The sequence below is a fragment of the Chelon labrosus genome (assembly GCF_963514085.1).
Source record: "Chelon labrosus genome assembly, chromosome: 15".
Taxonomy (NCBI): Eukaryota; Metazoa; Chordata; class Actinopteri; order Mugiliformes; family Mugilidae; genus Chelon; species Chelon labrosus.
This window is the reverse complement of record NC_140348.1, coordinates 11,874,917-11,896,029: the sequence shown is the minus strand read 5'-3', so window position 1 is coordinate 11,896,029 and position 21,113 is coordinate 11,874,917. Positions and strand designations below refer to the sequence as shown.

General features: G+C 38.6%; 2 protein-coding genes across 3 annotated transcripts; one reads left to right on the top strand and one right to left on the bottom strand.

Annotated features, from left to right (window-relative positions):
* The first annotated feature begins 47 nt into the window (after positions 1 to 47).
* On the top strand, positions 48 to 18,062 carry ikzf5 (IKAROS family zinc finger 5). 2 transcript variants are annotated; one of them, XR_014699476.1, is made up of 5 exons: positions 48 to 469; positions 657 to 816; positions 1,113 to 1,286; positions 1,379 to 2,543; positions 17,941 to 18,062. XR_014699476.1 is itself a non-coding variant. In XM_084561283.1 (4 exons), exons 2-4 carry the CDS (start codon positions 684 to 686, stop codon positions 2,341 to 2,343), a joined length of 1,272 nt encoding a protein of 423 aa, XP_084417409.1. In that variant the 5' UTR covers positions 48 to 469; positions 657 to 683; the 3' UTR covers positions 2,344 to 4,046. The 2 variants fall into 2 exon arrangements, 1 of the variants encoding a protein (XP_084417409.1); XM_084561283.1 differs by lacking the exon at positions 17,941 to 18,062 and having other exon boundaries at positions 1,379 to 4,046.
* Positions 18,063 to 19,661: 1,599 nt separating this feature from the next.
* LOC311500488 (CUB and zona pellucida-like domain-containing protein 1) lies at positions 19,662 to 20,968 on the bottom strand (the record flags this gene model as incomplete). The annotated part of the gene is made up of 4 exons (XM_084561921.1): positions 20,433 to 20,968; positions 20,185 to 20,345; positions 19,796 to 20,040; positions 19,662 to 19,708 (listed from the first exon to the last, which is right to left on the bottom strand). Exons 1-4 carry the CDS (start codon positions 20,556 to 20,558, stop codon positions 19,662 to 19,664), a joined length of 579 nt encoding a protein of 192 aa, XP_084418047.1. The 5' UTR covers positions 20,559 to 20,968.
* Positions 20,969 to 21,113: the final 145 nt, after the last annotated feature.

Genomic DNA, 21,113 nt, shown 5'->3' with positions numbered 1-21,113 from the left:
TGTTGCACTGGGACGGTTTTTATCGGCGCACAGGCAGTGAACTTTAACCCCTTATACTGGTTTACTGTTTTGATTAGTCGGGCGCTGTTTTTTTCTTGTATTATTGCTAGTTTATCAAAAGAAATACGTATTTAAAAGTTACAGTACTCCTGGGGATCTACATAGACCCAAATAATGACAGTTTTGAACAAACTCAAGCGTTGCTGTTGACAAAGATGCTTTTCTCCAAGATAAGCTAAGGTTAGCTGCCCGGCTAACATACGTAGCTTTGGTAACAACATGACGATGATGAGGAGCTGTGTGTAGGAGCGACCGGGCAGACATCGGATCGCGCCGATTTCCCCCCTTGTTTGACAGTCATTGTTTCTAGGAGTGACCCGTCTTTGTGTCTGGGAAGCCACAAAACTGCGTTTTAAAGCAAACCAACCATAGCTGGTTACATTTAACCGGCATTTTTATCTTCTGATTGGTAGGTGTGAATCTTTGAAAACCAGCTAGCTAGCCCTAACGACACTGTGATACTTTTTTGAACGTGTTTTATTCGTTCTTAATGTTTTAATCTTACTTGATTAATATTCTGACTGCATGGCGAATATCTATTTACGACCCCGTATTTGTGGTCACTATAGTAACACGTGTCAACATGTCGTTTTCAGTGTTTGCATCACTATCACATTATTTCAATGGGGGAGGAAAAGCCGGACACGCTGGACTTTGTGAAGGATTTCCAGGAGTATCTGAGCCAGCAGACTCAACATGTCAACATGATATCAGGTTCCGTAAGCGGCGTCAAGGAGGCGGACGAGCTACCAGCAGGTAACCAGCTGTTTGTCCATTACTGTAAATTCAGCCTGTTTGTACCCCGTGGGATTGGTGCAGTTAGACAGGTTTTGCTCCTATTACAGTTTTATAGATGTGTTGCATGGTACCACTGTGAAGTTCGACTCAAGTGCAACTAAAGTGCACATTTCTTATCAACTTGAAAGTCTGTTAAAAGACATTTACTATATACAGTTACAATATCCATGTATATTAGTTATTATGTAGGAATTATTTGCCTCCCTAGATAGTAAGTTCTAGTTCTAGTTTGTGTGTTGTTTTTGTGTAAACAGACTGTAGTCAGAATGGACTGGATCATCCCTCAGTGGATATGTCACTGGAGGACAACTCAGGTATCTTGGTGGATGGTTTTGAGAGGACCTATGATGGCAAGCTCAAGTGCCGCTACTGCAACTATGCCACCAGAGGCACCGCACGACTCATTGAGCACATCCGAATCCACACAGGTAAGTCTTAATTACATGTTTTTCAGGGTTCGTCCTCATTGGATAACACTGACCAGATTTTGATATTAAGCTTGTTTTGTTTAATTAAACAGGAGAGAAACCTCACCGCTGCCACCTCTGCCCATTTGCATCGGCCTACGAGCGTCATCTGGAGGCCCACATGCGATCGCACACAGGGGAGAAGCCTTACAAATGTGAGCTGTGCTCGTTCCGCTGCAGTGATCGTAGCAACTTGTCGCACCATCGTCGCAGACGACACAAACTCCTGCCGATGAAAGGTGCTCGCTCACTTTCCCATAAGAAGATGCTGAGTGTTTTACAGAAAAAAGCCAGCTCACTGGGTTATGGACGCCGGCTCCTCATCAACTTCAGCCCCCCCTCCATGGTGGTGCATAAGGCTGACAATGTGAACGACTTCTCCCATGAGCTGCCCCATTTACGTCAAGAAACCTTTGATAACCAGAGTCGAGCTGTGGAAGACGGGCTTTCTACCAATCAAAATCACCATCACCATGACATGATCATGGATAACCCCCTCAACCAACTGTCCACACTGGCAGGCCAGTTGGCCAGCCTCCCCTCAGAGTCACAGGCCCAGTCTCAGCCTCCCATGTCTCCAGGAGCAGAGTCGGTCGTCGATGAGAAGCCCTTCCTCATCCAGCAGCCACACCCTGCCACAGCCCCTGTGGCTGTCACAGCCAGCATGGGTCATGCTTCTTCCTCTTCCCCAATCACCCCAGAGCCCCGTGGTCCTCCACACAGTAATTGTAGTCCTGGAGGGGGACCCTGCAGCGATCACAGTGGGCGCACCAGCACTCCTAGTATCTCCAACAGCCAACCCAGTACACCCGCCCCAGGCCTGTCCGCTCCTCTTCAGGACCCCCACATGCTGCATCACTGCCAGCACTGTGACATCTACTTCCCCGATAACATCCTGTACACCATCCACATGGGCTGCCACGGCTACGAGAACCCATTCCAGTGCAACATCTGTGGCTACAAGTGCAAGAGCAAGTACGACTTTGCCTGCCACTTTGCACGTGGCCAGCACAAGTAATAGACTTTTAATGGACAGCTTGGTTTTATCAGATCCATAATGATTTTATTTATTGGTCTTTCACATGGCCTTTATGTAGCCTAGTTTTTGAAACTTGTTCTTAACACAGGAAAATGTCAACATTAAGATGGTTTTTATTTTCTATAACTAAAGGTGCCCATTCAAGTGTATTATAAAGGGATGATCAGTGTTTTTGACAGGTTGAGAATTGGACGCAATCACGCACACGTACTGTTATAGGTTACCAAATTCACAATATTGGTTGAAGGAAAAAAACAAATTGCACAAACGTGGAATGCTGTCCATATGTTGGATTTTGCCTTAAATACATGAAATATACTCATTGGTAAACTTCTCAGATATAAAAAAGTACGGCACTTAGTAATTGTAAAATTCAGGTGCATGGCTATTTTCTATAGGTAAACTGACGTGCCTGAAAACTGTGGCTAATGTTGTGTACGTGATTGGAGTAGTTTGGCTGAAACATAGACAAGGCGCAGTTGGTCCTTTTCAGTCTTTCCATGCAAAGACTACATATTTTTGGGAATACCGCACACATGCAGTTGCTAATTGCGATGCTTTTATTGACTTAGGTAACTTTTTTGCAGATCAAATCAGAGTGAGCCACACAAATAAATTCTCAACACTCCTGGAGCTATAGATGATTATTACTATTGGTGATTTTACTTAAGCCTTTTTGTAATAATTTCAGTGCTTGGTGCATAATTACTATTTCTTTGCAGTGCCTGACATAGTCACATTCTTATGTGTCAAAGATAGAGGACTGTTACTTTGGAGACTAGTAGATATTATTATTACAATATCCTTTTCCTACTTTATGGACAGACAAGAACCTGGGGGGGGGGGGGAGTCTGGCCATTGTAGTTTTTTATGGTAGCCATGTTTTTTTGCCAAAATTTTGTTCCATGAATGCTGCTAAGAAACTTAAGATAAAATGCCAGCTCTACTATATGGATGGCATTTACAGTGAAAACTGGGTAAACTTTGTATAAGTGCTCCTTGGTCAGCCAGCGAAGTTGTTGAACTAGATTTTGTTGAAGTTGTGTTGTTTTGGAGTTCCTCAATACAGTGCCCTTCTTTGACTACAATCATAGTACCTTCACTCACTTTGTTAAAAGGGTTTTACATATCCTTTTAACGACATCATGTCACATTCCGATCTTTTGATATTGTATGAGGTCAATTTGAATATCCAGTATCTCTGTGTTTAGGACAGACGTCTTGTGTCTTATGTGTACACTTTACCTGAATCGCCACGTTTTAGCCTTTGTGATAACGCACACACAGATTTCCCATTCATCATACGGATCCCAGTGCTTTTCTGAATATTTACTGAGTATTGTATTCTGAATGGTTGGATAGATGTTCAGTGTCAAAAAGCAAAATCGTGTCGCAGCAAGACTGCTACTTCAGCAAGGTTGTCCTGTGTCTTGGGTACTGTTGTCAGTTGCTTAGCAACATGTGTGGAGAACATAGTTAACTGTTTTAGGACCACCTGTTCACAAGTAACGGGGACATCCAGTAACGACTGCCTTATGTTCTCTCGGTGTGTTGTAGGTTCATAGGTAATGGTGAATGTTAAAGCCTTTGGGCGATCACTTTCTCCCTCTGGGATAGCGAATCATTTTATTGTGAAATGGATTAATTGAACTAATTTATAAGTAAAGTGTTTTCTAACTGAATGTTTTCCGAGTCTTGTCTTTTCCTCCACATTTGTTTATTCAAGAACACTAATATTAGATATATTATTATTATGGGATGTTACAATTTCATGCTCATTAGGTTTGACATAATGAAATACACAGTCATAGACATAGTAATTTGATGATGCTTTTAATGAGGTAATGTGAGTAAGAGAGAATGAAAGGTGAGTATAATAAGGCAATAGGAATGAACAAAGAGTTGTTAAAAGTTGATTGGAGTAGGTTACTGCAGGTTAGGCCTTGCTCTGCTCGTTAGTCCCTTCTTGCTGTTTCTCAGGGTCTGTGAAAAAGAATAGTAAAAAGTCTTATTGCAGTGACTTCTTTCTTGTATCCTAAACATTTTTCACAGGTGCCATTTCACACAAACCTTTGAGTTTAATGGGACCCAGAACCAGAGTTTGGCTTTCATGTTGTGACCCCAGGTCTCTGGCAACACGATTGTTGCAGCCACGGCGGCAGCGGGAGTTGTAGTCAGAGGCTTGGCATATCAGGACTTTACACTGGAGGAAGACTGACTCACTAGCTCGGAGGAACTGGAAGGCCTTAAATTTGAAACGGGCATAGGTGCGGGTGCCAGAAATGTAGGAATAGTAGGTGTTATCTATAGGACATCTAAAAGTGAAACAAAGACAGTGTTACTGGAAAGTTCAGATATTTAGTATTTTAAAAAATGTACGTGGGAAGTCACAAGCCCAAAAAAGACTGAATCATTGGTTTAATTATAATGTGGTATAATGTAAAATCTTAAAATGTAGCTGTAAAATAGTGGGGTAAGAGTACAATATTTCTTTTTCTGAAATGCAGTGGTATAAAATTATTCAGACTTTTATGCCAATGTACAGCATTCCCATCACAAATCCTCTGGTTCTCGTAAACTAAACAGGCACAATAAATCAGTCCACATAGACTGTGTAGGGAAATAAGTAAAGCACGCTTGTATCTTACCCGTTACGGACCAAGTAGTAACGTCTGGTCTCAAAATCATAGGGTGATGGTGAAGCCACGCAAGTATCAAGAAAGATGACCAGGGAGCTGTCTCCCACCTCTAGGTTCACTTGGACATACAAGTTCTGATTGAGTGTTACCTCGTAAGGATCTTGAGTCACCTGATAGACATTGAAAGCAAAATATCAGCATCATGTGTTTCCAGTAGGGATTTCCTTCACAGTCATTCCTTAACTACCAAAACATACCCTATAGTAGTAGCTGCTGGATGTGTAGAAGGCCATGCTGGTGTTGAATCTGCCCGCGCCTATAATGCTGCTGTTGCCAGGATTTTGAACAACATACATAATCTGAGAAACCGAGTCCTGATCCATTAGACAGCTGACGTTCAGCTTGAAGTGAGAGTGTCGTGTGATCTCTCCGGAGCTATTGTCGCCAGCACGGATAGCATTTGTGTACACGACTTTGCCGTTGTGAAACTTTTAAAAAGGAGAAGACATTGGAAAATAAAATTCTTCCGAAACTTGAGGGACAATTATAAGAAACAATAAAGCATAATGTTGGTGTTCTTCAGAAGGTGATGCATTTCTTACCGTCTTAACATTGCCACAACTGTTGATGGGAAATTTGAAGACCACCTGGTAACTGGAAATCTGAGGTCTGCAGGACGGGTCATTCAGATAGAGACTGTTGCCATTATAGCCCAGAGTGTCCAGGTAACTGTCCTTAATCACAATGGTCATGTAGTCTGAGGAGCAGTCCACTTGACCTGACATAAGGCGATGTTCACAAGACAGTTACAACAGCTTCAGTTACTTTCAGGATAGCTAGTAAAATGACACCATGTTGTATATTCTCAGCCACTCTAGTGATGTGACTCTTGGGTTGATAGGTCGTCAACTTGCTCCAGACGGAGATTTTTCAAAACGCCTTTAATGGATAACCAAAGAATATTTTGACAGGCATTTGAAGCCATCTGACTTTGGCTATTCTCTGAATTTTTCTGTAGTGCCACTGTAAGGTTTGTATCCTTGTTTTCAGTGAAACTGCTAAATGAACTGGCATAAGAACTGACACAGATGTTCACAATGATGATGAACTGTGGTAACTGGTGATCGTCTTTTCATTTTGCTAGAAATTAAACCGACTTTGACCAGTCTACAACAAACCTCTAACACACACATATTAAGATTTGAATTATCCATTATTATTTCCACTGTAACTGTACCTGAGCTTGGTGTCAGAGTGCTGAAGAACTCAGCGTTGAACCCTCGAGCGACAACAGATCCATCAGTGCGGAAGACCACAGTCAAGTAGTTGGAAGAGGAGTGGAAAGTGTTCAGGCTGCTGTTGCAGACCTTCCCCAAATATGGTGCATAAACAGAAGACCCATCGTAGACTGCAATGTAGTCACAGTTGCAGCAATTCTCCAGTCTTTAAGAAGAAAAAAAAACAGTAAAAGTCATAAATTATTATGATTGTTGACTTGATTGTTGAGCAATAGCTGAAAAATGATTACAGATTTAGAGACAAATTAGTTTTTTTTACATGTAATGTCTGTTCCCCACTTGTGATAGAATAATAATACTGCTCTTTCATGCTATCCTTTACTCACTGCAGGTATGTGAATGCCAGGAAGATTCTTTGGTCATACAAAGTCCTCAGCTGCCAGACACAGTAGGTGTTGTCCTGGTAGTGGTTGGGATGGTTGGGGCTGGAGAAAGTGCCAGAGCTAAACAACGAGCCTCCACAAGAGCCCACTGAAGGTGGATATGGGCCCACTGAGGGTGGATATGGTAGACATCATTGCAGTGAACTATAATTGCAGCAGGCTATTTTTACACACTGAGGGTCTTACCTGTGGTTGGTGGGTAAGTTGTAACTGGGCAATAGTCTATTTGAAGAAAAGAAAATGTTTCAGAAATCCTGGGGGGGAAAACACTGATGGAAGTGTATTGTGCTTTGCTTGACATGATACCTACCATAGAAGTCATAGCAACAGTTGCCATTGTACTGACAAGAGCTTGAGCAGGAGCAACTTCCCAGGTGTCTGCCACAGTTGTAACGACATGAGAGCCGAGCTAAGTTACACAGGAAAGATTTCAGTGAGCTTTCCTGCTGACCCAATACATGATGCGGTATGTGTAATTTACATATTTCTTTAGGATGTTGAGATTTTCATACCTGTGGTCGTTGGACTGACAGTAGTTGAGCCGCAGTAATCTAAGAGAGGAGTACAAAATGATTCCAGTCTTTTTTATTGAACTGAACAAAAATATCCTGTCCATATTGTCATCCAGTCAGGAGGACACTGCAGTAGTTGTAAACAGGGCCTTGGACACATTTTGTGAGATCCACTTGTGACCACATTGTGTGAATGCACATTTGTCCTGGCCACCCAACTGACGTCCTCTGTGTAAGTGTAGCTTTGCCTCATTCATTCAGGGAAAACATAGCCGCTATTTCCAATGTTTGTCTTTGTAGTATGTATGAAATAATAATTATATAATACATCCAAACAAGAATAAATCAACAAATGACATTATTGAATATTAGTATGCTGTGTGTAACTACATACAATGTTTATACTGTATATTAATTTTAATAACATGCAGTTAATTTCATATGAACTTTAGAGTGAATTTATTTATGAAGGTCTTGCTTACAGAATAATGCTGGAGTAGAGCATTTTAGTGTGATGCAAGCTGCTTTTCCAAAGAAGCTGTGATCATACAGTGTCCTCTGCTGTGCTTTGGACAAAATACTCACAGTAGTAGTCAAAGCAACAGTTGCCATCGTATTGACAATAGTATGAGCAGGAGCAGCTTCCCAGGTAACCGCCACAGTTGTAACGACATGAGGGTTCTGGAAAACACAGGAGGATAATGTCTCACCAGAGTATTGAAAATCCTCAATAAGGAAAGATGAATTTAATAGAGTTTTTGCTTTAAAAAGGTTGGTCAAACAAACATTTAAATACCTGGAGTTGTTGTGTACGGGTAAGCTGAAAGAAAAATCAGGAAAACAGAAGTAAAACTGTCAGTTTTCACTCTTGCTCTACTTGTCATCAGTGGTAAAGACCTGAGGGCTGAGCTTTATTTTTATACACTGACTTTGCTGCCGAAATAAGATAGGACTTTATTTATCCCCGTGGGGAAATTTGGGTGTCACAGCGGCAGGGAACAACAGTGCAAAATACAAAAAGATACAAAAAATAGAATAAGGTAGACAAGAGAAACTATATAAAAGTAAATACATTATGGTAGGCTACAAAAAATATTTACATATTGCATCAGGTTTTAAGTAGCTAACCAGAAGCTGAAATAACCAATTACTGTAAATTGATGGTTGAGGTGGTAAGGAGGCTGAATATACATATTGACAATCATGAATATCATGAATAAAACAAACTTCAATAGGAGTTGCACCAAATAATTTATTACAGTCATTTTCAGTTTTAAATGATTGGTCAAACAAACATTAAATACCTGGAGTTGTTGTGTACGGGTAAGCTGAAAGAAAAATCAGGAAAACAGAAGTAAAACTGTCAGTTTTCACTCCTGCCCTACTTCGACAGTGGTAAAGACCTGAGGGCTGAGCTTTACTTTTATACATTGACTTTGTTGCAGAACTAATTTTTTAAAATCATCTTTGCTTTAATGGACTTGGTCAAACAAATATTTAAATACTTGTGGGTCTAGGAGTCCATGTTGGCGTTGTTGTCGGGGCAGCTGAAAGAAAATTCAGGAAAACAGAAGTAACACTGTCAGTTTTCACTCCTGCTCTACTTGTCAACAGTGGTAGAGACCAGAGGGCTGAGCTTTACTTTTATACATGGACTTTGTTGCAGACATACTGTAATTTATTACAGTCATTTTTGTTTTTAAATGATTGGTCAAACAAACATTTAAATACCTGTGGTCCAAGCAGTTGATGGGCAGTAATCTATATGACAGAAAGACAAGATTAAAGTGGTCATTACATGCTGCATAATAAATGATTAAACACTAACTTTTAGTTTTGAGTTCTTTAACTAAAAGAGATATTGTCATGTTTCATACTCTGCACAGCATTACACTGGAATTTGACAAACTGATTGTTCCTACAAGAGACGACTGGAGAACCCATTGATACTGTTCATTTGTTGGACTTACAGGTGTAGTCTTGGCAACAGTTGCCATAGTACTGACAAGAGTATGAGCAGGAGCAGCTTCCCATGTAACTGCCACAGTTGTAACGACATGAGGGTGCTGGAAAACACAGGAGGATAATGTCTCACCAGAGTATTGAAAATCCTCAATAAGGAGAGATGAATTTAATAGAGTTGTTGCTTTAAAAAGGTTGGTCAAACAAACATTTAAATACCTGGAGTTGTTGTTGCTGGAACAGCTGAAAGAAAAATCAGGAAAATAGAAATAAAACTGTCAGTTTTTACTCCTGCTCTACGTATCACAGTTATAAATACCTGAGGGGTTTACTTTTTTACATGGACTTTGCAGAACGTCTTTTTTTAAAATAATTGCTGCTTTAATAGACTTGGTCAAACAAGCATTTAAATACCTGTTGTTGTGTACGGGTAAGCTGAAAGAAAAATCAGGAAAACAGAAGTAAAACTGTCAGTTTTCACTCTTGCTCTACTTGTCAACAGTGGTAAAGACCTGAGGGCTGAGCTTTACTTTTTTACATTGACTTTGTAGCAGAACTATTTTTTTTTAAAATCATTTTTGCTTTAATAGACTTGGTCAATCAAATATTTAAATACCAGTGGTTGTAGGGGGCCATGTTGTTGTGTACGGATAAGCTGAAAGAAAAATCAGGAAAACAGAAATAAAACTGTCAGTTTTCACTCCTGCTCTACTTGTCAACAGTGGTAAAGACCTGAGGGCTGAGCTTTACTTTTATACATGGACTTTGTAGCAGACATAATTTATTACAGTCATTTTAGTTTTTAAATGATTGGTCAAACAAACATTTAAATACCTGTGGTCCAAGCAGTTGATGGGCAGTAATCTATTTGACAGAAAGACAAGATTAAAGTGGTCATTACATGCTGCATAATCAATGAATAAACACTGACTTTTAGTTTTGAGTTCTTAAACTAAAAGAGATATTGTCATGTTTCATACACTTCACAGCATTACACTGGAATTTGACAAACTGATTGTTCCTACAAGAGACGACTGGAGAACCCATTGTTGGACTTACAGGTGTAGTCATAGCAACAGTTGCCATAGTATTGACAATCGTGTGAGCAGGAGCAGCCTCCCAGGTAACTGCCACAGTTGTAACGACATGAGGGTGCTGGAAAACACAGGAGGATAATGTCTCACCAGAGTATTGAAAATCCTCAATAAGGAGAGATGAATTTAATCGAGTTGTTGCTTTAAAAAGTTTGATCAAACAAACATTTAAATACCTGTAGTTGTTGTGTACGGGTAAGCTGAAAGAAAAATCAGGAAAACAGAAATAAAACTGTCAGTTTTTACTTCTGCTCTACTTGTCAACAGTGGTAAAGACCTGAGGGCTGAGCTTTACTTTTATACATTGACTTTGTTGCAGAAATAAGATAAGATAAGACTTTATTTATCCCCGTGGGGAAATAAGGATATTACAGTGGCAGGGAACAACAGTGCAAGATACAAAAAGATACAAGAAATAGAATCAGGTAGACAAGAGAAACTATATAAAAGTAAATACATTATGGTACAAAAAAATATTTACATATTGCATCAGGTTTTAAGTAGCTAGCCAGAAGTTGAAATAACCAACAAGTGTAAATTGATGGTTGAGGTGTTAAGGAGGCTGAATATACATATTGACAATCATGAATATCATGAATAAAACAAACTTCAATAGGAGTTGCACCAAATAATATATTACAGTCATTTTCATCTTTAAATGATTGGTCAAACAAACATTTAAATACCTGTTGTTGTTTCCGGGGCAGCTGAAAGAAAAATCAGGAAAACAGACGTAAAACTGTCAGTTTTCATTCCTGCTCTACTTGTCAACAGTGGTAAAGAACTAAGGGCTGAGCTTTACTTTTTTACAATGACTTTGTTTCAGACATAATTTATTACAGTCATTTTCATTGTTAAATGATTGATCAAACAAACATTTAAATACCTGTGGTCCAAGCAGTTGATGGGCAGTAATCTATTTGACAGAAAGAGAAGATTAAAGTGGTCATTACATGCTGCATAACAAATGAATAAACACTAACTTTTAGTTTTGAGTTCTTAAACTAAAAGAGATATTGTCATGTTTCATACTCTGAACAGCATTACACTGGAATTTGACAAACTGATTGTTCCCACAAGAGACGACTGGAGAACCCATTGATACTGTTCATTTGTTGGACTTACAGGTGTAGTCATAGCAACAGTTGCCATAGTATTGACAAGAGCTTGAGCAGGAGCAGCTTCCCATGTAACTGCCACAGTTGTAACGACATGAGGGTTCTGGAAAATACAGGAGGATAATGTCTCACCAGAGTATTGAAAATCCTCAATAAGGAGAGATGAATTTAATAGAGTTGTTGCTTTAAAAAGGTTGGTCAAACAAACATTTAAATACCTGGAGTTTCTGTGTACGGGTAAGCTGAAAGAAAAATCAGGAAAACAGAAGTAAAACTGTCAGTTTTCACTCCTGCCCTACTTCGACAGTGGTAAAGACCTGAGGGCTGAGCTTTACTTTTATACATTGACTTTGTTGCAGAACTAATTTTTTTTTAAATCATTTTTGCTTTAATAGACTTGGTCAAACAAATATTTAAATACTTGTGGGTGTAGGAGTCCATGTTGGCGTTGTTGTCGGGGCAGCTGAAAGAAAATTCAGGAAAACAGAAGTAACACTGTCAGTTTTCATTCCTGCTCTACTTGTCAACAGTGGTAGAGACCAGAGGGCTGAGCTTTACTTTTATACATGGACTTTGTTGCAGACATACTGTAATTTATTACAGTCATTTTTGTTTTTAAATGATTGGTCAAACAAACATTTAAATACCTGTGGTCCAAGCAGTTGATGGGCAGTAATCTATATGACAGAAAGAGAAGATTAAAGTGGTCATTACATGCTGCATAATAAATGATTAAACACTAACTTTTAGTTTTGAGTTCTTAAACTAAAAGAGATATTGTCATGTTTCATACTCTGCACAGCATTACACTGGAATTTGACAAACTGATTGTTCCCACAAGAGACGACTGGAGAACCCATTGATACTGTTCATTTATTGGACTTACAGGTGTAGTCATAGCAACAGTTGCCATAGTATTGACAAGAGCTTGAGCAGGAGCAGCTTCCCAGGTGTCTGCCACAGTTGTAAAGACATGAGGGTGCTGGAAAACACAGGAGGATAATGTCTCACCAGAGTATTGAAAATCCTCAATAAGGAGAGATGAATTTAATAGAGTTGTTGCTTTAAAAAGTTTGGTCAAACAAACATTTAAATACCTGTAGTTTCTGGGTATGGGTAAGCTGAAAGAAAAATCAGGAAAACAGAAGTAAAACTGTCAGTTTTCACTCCTGCCCTACTTCAACAGTGGTAAAGACCTGAGGGCTGAGCTTTACTTTTATACATTGACTTTGTTGCAGAACTAATTTTTTAAAATCATCTTTGCTTTAATAGACTTGGTCAAACAAATATTTAAATACTTGTGGGTCTAGGAGTCCATGTTGGCGTTGTTGTCGGCGCAGCTGAAAGAAAATTCAGGAAAACAGAAGTAACACTGTCAGTTTTCACTCCTGCTCTGGCCTACTTGTCAACAGTGGTAGAGACCAGAGGGCTGAGCTTTACTTTTATACATGGACTTTGTTGCAGACATACTGTAATTTATTACAGTCATTTTTTTTTTTTAAATGATTGGTCAAACAAACATTTAAATACCTGTGGTCCAAGCAGTTGATGGGCAGTAATCTATATGACAGAAAGAGAAGATTAAAGTGGTCATTACATGCTGCATAATAAATGATTAAACACTGACTTTTAGTTTTGAGTTCTTAAACTAAAAGAGATATTGTCATGTTTCATACTCTGCACAGCATTACACTGGAATTTGACAAACTGATTGTTCCCACAAGAGACGACTGGAGAACCCATTGATACTGTTCATTTGTTGGACTTACAGGTGTAGTCATAGCAACAGTTGCCATAGTATTGACAAGAGCTTGAGCAGGAGCAGCTTCCCAGGTGTCTGCCACAGTTGTAAAGACATGAGGGTGCTGGAAAACACAGGAGGATAATGTCTCACCAGAGTATTGAAAATCCTCAATAAGGAGAGATGAATTTAATAGAGTTGTTGCTTTAAAAAGTTTGGTCAAACAAACATTTAAATACCTGTAGTTTCTGGGTACGGGTAAGCTGAAAGAAAAATCAGGAAAACAGAAGTAAAACTGTCAGTTTTCACTCCTGCCCTACTTCAACAGTGGTAAAGACCTGAGGGCTGAGTTTTACTTTTATACATTGACTTTGTTGCAGAACTAATTTTTTAAAATCATCTTTGCTTTAATAGACTTGGTCAAACAAATATTTAAATACTTGTGGGTCTAGGAGTCCATGTTGGCGTTGTTGTCGGGGCAGCTGAAAGAAAATTCAGGAAAACAGAAGTAACACTGTCAGTTTTCACTCCTGCTCTACTTGTCAACAGTGGTAGAGACCAGAGGGCTGAGCTTTACTTTTATACATGGACTTTGTTGCAGACATACTGTAATTTATTACAGTCATTTTTGTTTTTAAATGATTGGTCAAACAAACATTTAAATACCTGTGGTCCAAGCAGTTGATGGGCAGTAATCTATATGACAGAAAGACAAGATTAAAGTGGTCATTACATGCTGCATAATAAATGATTAAACACTAACTTTTAGTTTTGAGTTCTTAAACTAAAAGAGATATTGTCATGTTTCATACTCTGCACAGCATTACACTGGAATTTGACAAACTGATTGTTCCCACAAGAGACGACTGCAGAACCCATTGATACTGTTCATTTGTTGGACTTACAGGTGTAGTCATAGCAACAGTTGCCATAGTATTGACAATCATGTGAGCAGGAGCAGCTTCCCAGGTAACCGCCACAGTTGTAACGACATGAGGGTACTGGAAAACACAGGAGGATAATGTCTCACCAGAGTATTGAAAATCCTCAAGGAAAGATGAATTTAGTAGAGCTGTTGCTTCAAAAAGGTTGGTCAAACAAACATTTAAATACCTGGAGTTGTTGTTGCTGGGACAGCTGAAAGAAAAATCAGGAAAATAGAAATAAAACTGTCAGTTTTTACTCCTGCTCTACTTATCACAGTTATAAATACCTGAGAGGTTTACTTTTTTACATGGACTTTGTTGCAGAACATCTTTTTTTAAATAATTGCTGCTTTAATAGACTTGGTCAAACAAGCATTTAAATACCTGTTGTTGTGTACGGGTAAGCTGAAAGAAAAATCAGGAAAACAGAAGTAAAACTGCCAGTTTTCACTCTTGCTCTACTTGTCAACAGTGGTAAAGACCTGAGGGCTGAGCTTTACTTTTTTACATTGACTTTGTAGCAGAACTATTTTTTTTTTAAATCATTTTTGTTTTAATAGACTTGGTCAATCAAATATTTAAATACCAGTGGTTGTAGGGGGCCATGTTGTTGTGTACGGATAAGCTGAAAGAAAAATCAGGAAAACAGAAATAAAACTGTCAGTTTTCACTCCTGCTCTACTTGTCAACAGTGGTAAAGACCTGAGGGCTGAGTTTTATTTTTATACACTGACTTTGTAGCAGACATAATTCATTACAGTCATTTTTGTTTTTAAATGATTGGTCAAACAAACATTTAAATACCTGTGGTCCAAGCAGTTGATGGGCAGTAATCTATTTGACAGAAAGAGAAGATTAAAGTGGTCATTACATGCTGCATAATAAATGATTAAACACTGACTTTTAGTTTTGAGTTCTTAAACTAAAAGAGATATTGTCATGTTTCATACTCTGCACAGCATTACACTGGAATTTGACAAACTGATTGTTCCTACAAGAGACGACTGGAGAACCCATTGATACTGTTCATTTGTTGGACTTACAGGTGTAGTCATAGCAACAGTTGCCATAGTATTGACAGTCGTGTGAGCAAGAGCAGCTTCCCAGGTAACTGCCACAGTTGTAACGACATGAGTGTGCTGGAAAACACAGGAGGATAATGTCTCACCAGAGTATTGAAAATCCTCAATAAGGAAAGATGAATTTAGTAGAGTTGTTGCTTTAAAAACATTGGTCAAACAAACACTTAAATACCTGTAGTTGTTGTGTACGGGTAAGCTGAAAGAAAAATCAGGAAAACAGAAGTAAAACTGTCAGTTTTCACTCCTGCTCTACTTGTCATCAGTGGTAAAGACCTGAGGGCTGAGCTTTACTTTTATACATTGACTTTGTTGCAGAAATAAGATAAGACTTTATTTATCCCCGTGGGGAAATAAGGATATTACAGCGGCAGGGAACAACAGTGCAAGATACAAAAAGATACAAGAAATAGAATGAGGTAGACAAGAGAAACTATATAAAAGTAAATACGTTATGGTACAAAAAATATTTACATATTGCATCAGGTTTTAAGTAGCTAGCCAGAAGCTGAAATAACCAACTAGTGTAAATTGATGGTTGAGGTGGTAAAGAGGCTGAATATACATATTGACAATCATGAAAACCTAAATAAAACAAACTCCAATAGGAGTTGCACCAAATCATTTATTACAGTCATTTTCATCCTTAAATGATTGGTCAAACAAACATTTAAATACCTATTGTGTGGGGAGCTGAAAGAAACATCAGGAAAACGGAAGTAAAACTGTCAGTTTTCACTCCTGCTCTACTTGTCAACAGTGGTAAAGACCTGACGGCTGAGCTGAGGATAATGTCTCACCAGAGTATTGAAAATCCTCAATAACGAAAGATGAATTTAATAGAGTTGTTGCTTTAAAAGGGTTGGTCAAACAAACATTTAAATACCTGGAGTTTCTGTGTACGGGTAACCTGAAAGAAAAATCAGGAAAAGAGAAGTAAAACTGTCAGTTTTCACTCCTGCTCTTCTTGTCAACAGTGGTAAAGACCTGAGGGCTGGTCTTTACTTCTTCACACTGACTCTGTTGCGGAACTAATTCATTTTAAATTATTTTTGCTTTAATAGATTTTGTCAAACAAACATTTAAATAGTCGTGGATGTGTACACTTCCTAAAAGAAGAAAAAACAGAAGTAAAACTGAAATTTTAAGAATTCAGAAATAATTAATGACATCAGACAAATAAAAACGTTCTTCATTTTTCACATGCATTGATACTTTTCGGTGGACAACTGTCAGTCCAAGGTTATTGCTAATCTCTACTTAGAAATGATACGTGTTTGCAAGAATATTAAGGCCTACACACAGGCAGCAAAAAAACAGACATATACTGTATGTATCAACACTTGTGGCCACTTGAGTTATACGTTAGATCAAATACAGACATTAGTTATCCTAATAATATTTTGTACTGTCATATGCTTAGTTGATGGAGCCATTTAGTCTCAAACTGCTTGCTAAAATGAACTGAAAGAAACACACAGTCACTGCTAAGGCAACCAAAAGGCAATAGTATTATATCAATTATGTTTGTACCTGTGGTATACGAAACAGCACCTAAAGGATGATGGGACAAACAGGTAAGAAGACAGAAATGTTAACATGAGGACTAAATATAAAAATGATACTTTACATTACAACAGAAGAAAGTGTACAGTACCTTGGGGCCCATGTGTGATGAGCACACTCAGAAACAAGAGAGTCCACATGGTGAATTCGTTCACCTACCAACCTGCTGAAGGTGCTGAACATGGGAGCTTATATACTCAGCAGCCACCATAGAGACGTCATTATAGCACCCATAAAGGTATTGATATCACAGGGTGCCAAACTGACAGATTACACAGAGTGCATGAGTGCATGAGAAACGCACACTTGGTTAACTATCATAAAATACATGCAAAGACTGTCCACCTCTGCTTTCAGGATGTGTTTTTAAGGTGTTTGCTCACACACTAGTTGGGGTAATGATGCAGTAAACAGATCTGCTAATATCAGCGTGCTAGCATGCCAGTTAGCATATAATATATGAATGATTATTACCAGTAATGATGAACAGTATGAGTGTCATCTGGTATAAAATGTGCTTCCTTAGCACATAACTTTGAAATATGATCATAATCAAAAAAAAATTGTTAGGTAGTTTTTCTATAATATTGGACAATATCCAATAATGGAAAAACCTGTTTACATTTAATAATGACATTAATATTTACATAAAATATTTTTCAGTGGCGTCAACAGTGGGACCTAATATGTAGATATTATTCTGGTGCTACATAGGGTTTGTTCAGTGGTTTTAGTGTTCAGATTGGTTTGATAAATATAGTTGCAATACCTAAATAACAGTAGGCTATCGGTACAAAAACTAAATTAAAGTTTCACTTTTTCATTATTGACCCTTTGCTTTCTGTTATCAGTTATTATTACTGTAATAATGTTTGTTAAAGATAAAATCGGGACTGTAAAACACGCCACATTCTTTTACTGGTGAGAAAATCCAACGTAGCCTGTCCTGTTGAATCAGGTGTTACAGCAGGATGTTTCTCATTATAATCACAGATGTATAGTTTAATATAGCTACAGGACCAGAGTACATTGCTTTATTGGTATGAACATTTCAAAAGTGTTTGCTCTTTTCTCACAACACGCTGGGTTGTTTGTACATCTGAACCTATTCATAACACCCTCATTAAGATATAAAACTTTAATTGTTCAGACACCTTCGGAACATTATTCTAAATGTCAACATTAATATGGTTTTTATTTTTTATAACTAAAGGTGCCCATTCAAGTGTATTAAAGGGATGATCAGTGTTTTTGACAGGTTGAGAATTTATTTATGGTGGACGCAATCACGTACACATACTGTTATAGTAGGTTACCAAATTCACAATATTGGTTCAAGGAAAAACAAAAAATGCAGAAACGTGGAATGCTGTCCATATGTTGGGTTTTACCTTAAATACATGAAATATACTGATTGGTAAACTTCTCAGAAATGTAAGGCAACTAGCAATTGTAAAATTCAGGTGCATGGCTATTTTCTATAGGTGAACTGACGTGCCTGAAAACCAGCGGCTAATGTTGTATACGTGATTGGAGTAGTTTGGCTGAAACAGAGAGAAGGCGCAGTTGGTACTTTACAATCTTTCCATGCAAAGAATACATATTTTTGGGAAAACCGCACACATGCAGTTGCTAATTGCGATGCTTTTATTGACTTAAATAACCTGTGTTTTTTGCAGGCCAAATCAGAACGAGCCACACAAATAAATTCTCAACACTCCTGGAGCTATAGATGATTATTACTATTGATGATGCTAACTCAACAGTGACACTGTTGGCCTTGAGTGATCTTACTTAAGCCTTTTTGTGATAATGTCAGTGCTTGGTGCATAATTACTATTTCTTTGCAGTGCCTGACATAGTCACATTCTTATGTGTCTAAGATAGAGGACTTGGGGGTGGGGGGGTCTGGCCATTGCAGTTTTCTATGGTAGCCATGTTTTTTTGCCAACAGTTTGATCCATGAATGCTGCTGAGAAACTTAAGATAAAATGCCAGCTCTACTATATGGATGGCATTTACAGTGAAACCTGGGTAAACTTTGTATAAGTGGTTCTTTGTATAAGTTGTTGAACTAGATTTTGTTGAAGTTGTGTTGTTTTGGAGTTCCTCAATACAGTGCCCTTCTTTGACTACAATCATAGTACCTTCACTCACGTTGTTAAAAGTTTTTCCATATCCTTTTAACGACATTATGTCACATTCTGATCTTTTGATATTGTAAGAGGTCAATTTGAGTATCCAGTATCTCTGTGTTTAGGACAGACGTCTTGCAACTTATGTGTACACTTTATCTGAATCACCACGTTTTAGCCTTTGTGATAACGCACACAGAGATTTTCCATTCATCATATGGATCCCAGTGTTTTTCAGAATATTTACTGAGTATTGTATTCTGAATGGTTGGATAGATGTTCAGTGTCAAAAAGCAAAAAATCGTGTCGCAGCAAGACTGCTACTTCAGCAAGGTTGTCCTGTGTCTTGGGTACTGTTGTCTGTTGCTTAGCGACATGTGTAGAGAACATAGTTAACTGTTTTAGGACCACCTGTTCACAAGTAACGGGAACATCCAGTAACGACTGCCTAATGTTCTCTCGGTGTGTTGTAGGTTCATAGGTAATGGTGAATGTTAAAGCCTTTGGGCGATCACTTTCTCCCTCTGGGATAGCGAATCATTTTATTGTGAGATGGATTAATCGAACTAATTTATAAGTAAAGTGTTTTCTAACTGAATGTTTTCCGAGTCTTGTCTTTTCATTTGTTTAATCAAGAACACTAATATTAGATATATTATTATTATGGGATGTTACTATTTCATGCTCATTAGGTTTGACATAATGAAATACACAGACTGTCTTTTGATGATGCTTTTAATCAGGTAATGTGAGTAAGAGAGAATGAAAGGTGAGTATAATAAGGCAATAAGAATGAACAAAGAGTTGTTAAAAGTTGATTGGAGTAGGTTACTGCAGTGTCAAGTTAGGCCTTGCGCTGCTTGTTAGTCCCTTCTTGCTGTTTCTCAGGGTCTGTGAAAAAGAATAGTAAAAAGTCTTATTGCAGTAACTTCTTTTTTGTATCCTAAACATTTTTCACAGGTGCCATTTCACACAAACCTTTGAGTTTAATGGGACCCAGAACCAGAGTTTGGCTTTCATGTTGTGACCCCAGGTCTCTGGCAACACGATTGTTGCAGCCACGACGGCAGCGGGAGTTGCTGTCAGAGGCTTGGCATATCAGGACTTTGCACTGGAGGAAGACCGACTCACTAGCTCGGAGGAACTGGAAGGCCTTAAATTTGAAACGGGCATAGGTGCAGTTGCCAGAAATGTAGGATTCATAGGTGTTATCTATAGGACATCTAAAAGTGAAACAAAGACAGTGTTACTGGAAAGTCCAGATATTTAGTATTTTAAAAAATGTACGTGGGAAGTCACAAGCCCAAAAAAGACTGAATCGTTGGATTAATTATAATTATAATTATAAAAGCACGCTTTTATCTTACCCGTTACGGACCAAGTAGTAACGTCTGGTCTCAAAATCATAGGGTGATGGTGAAGCCACGCAAGTATCAAGAAAGATGACCATGGAGCTGTCTCCCATCCTCAGGTCCACTTGGACATACAAGTCCTGATTGGGTGCTACCTCGTAAGGACTTTGAGTCACCTGATAGACATTGAAAGCAAAATATCAGCATCATGTGTTTCCAGCAGGGATTTCCTTCACAGTCACTTCTTAACTACCAAAACACACCCTATCATTGTAGCTGCTGGATGTGTAGAAGGCCATGCTGGTGTTGAATCTGCCCGCGCCTATAATGCTGCTGTTGCCAGGATGTTGGACAGCATACATAATCTGGGAAACCGAGTCCTGATCCATTAGACAGCTGACGTTCAGCTTGAACTGAGATCGTCGTGTGATCTCTCCAGAGGTGTCGCCGGCATGGATAGCATTTGTGTACAAGACTCTGCCGTTGTGAAACTTTTAAAAAGGAGAAGACATTGGAAAATAAAAATCTTGTGAAACTTGTGGGAGAAATATAAGACACAAAAAAGCATAATGTTAGTGTTCTTCAGAAGGTGATGCATTTCTTACCGTCTTAACATTGCCACAACTGTTGATGGGAAATTTGAAGACCACCTGGTAACTGGAAATCTGAGGTCTGCAGGACGGGTCATTCAGATAGAGACTGCTGCCATTATAGCCCAGAGTGTCCAGGTAACTGTTCTTAATCACAATGGTCATGTTGTCTGAGGAGCAGTCCACTTGACCTGACATAAGGCGATGTTCACAAGACAATTACAACAGCTTCAATTACTTTTAAAATAGCTAGTAAAATGACACAGTATGTACATTTTTAGCCACTCTAGTGATGGGGCTCTTGGGTCAACTGGTTGTCAACTTACTCCCGCCAGAGATTTTTCAAAACGCCTT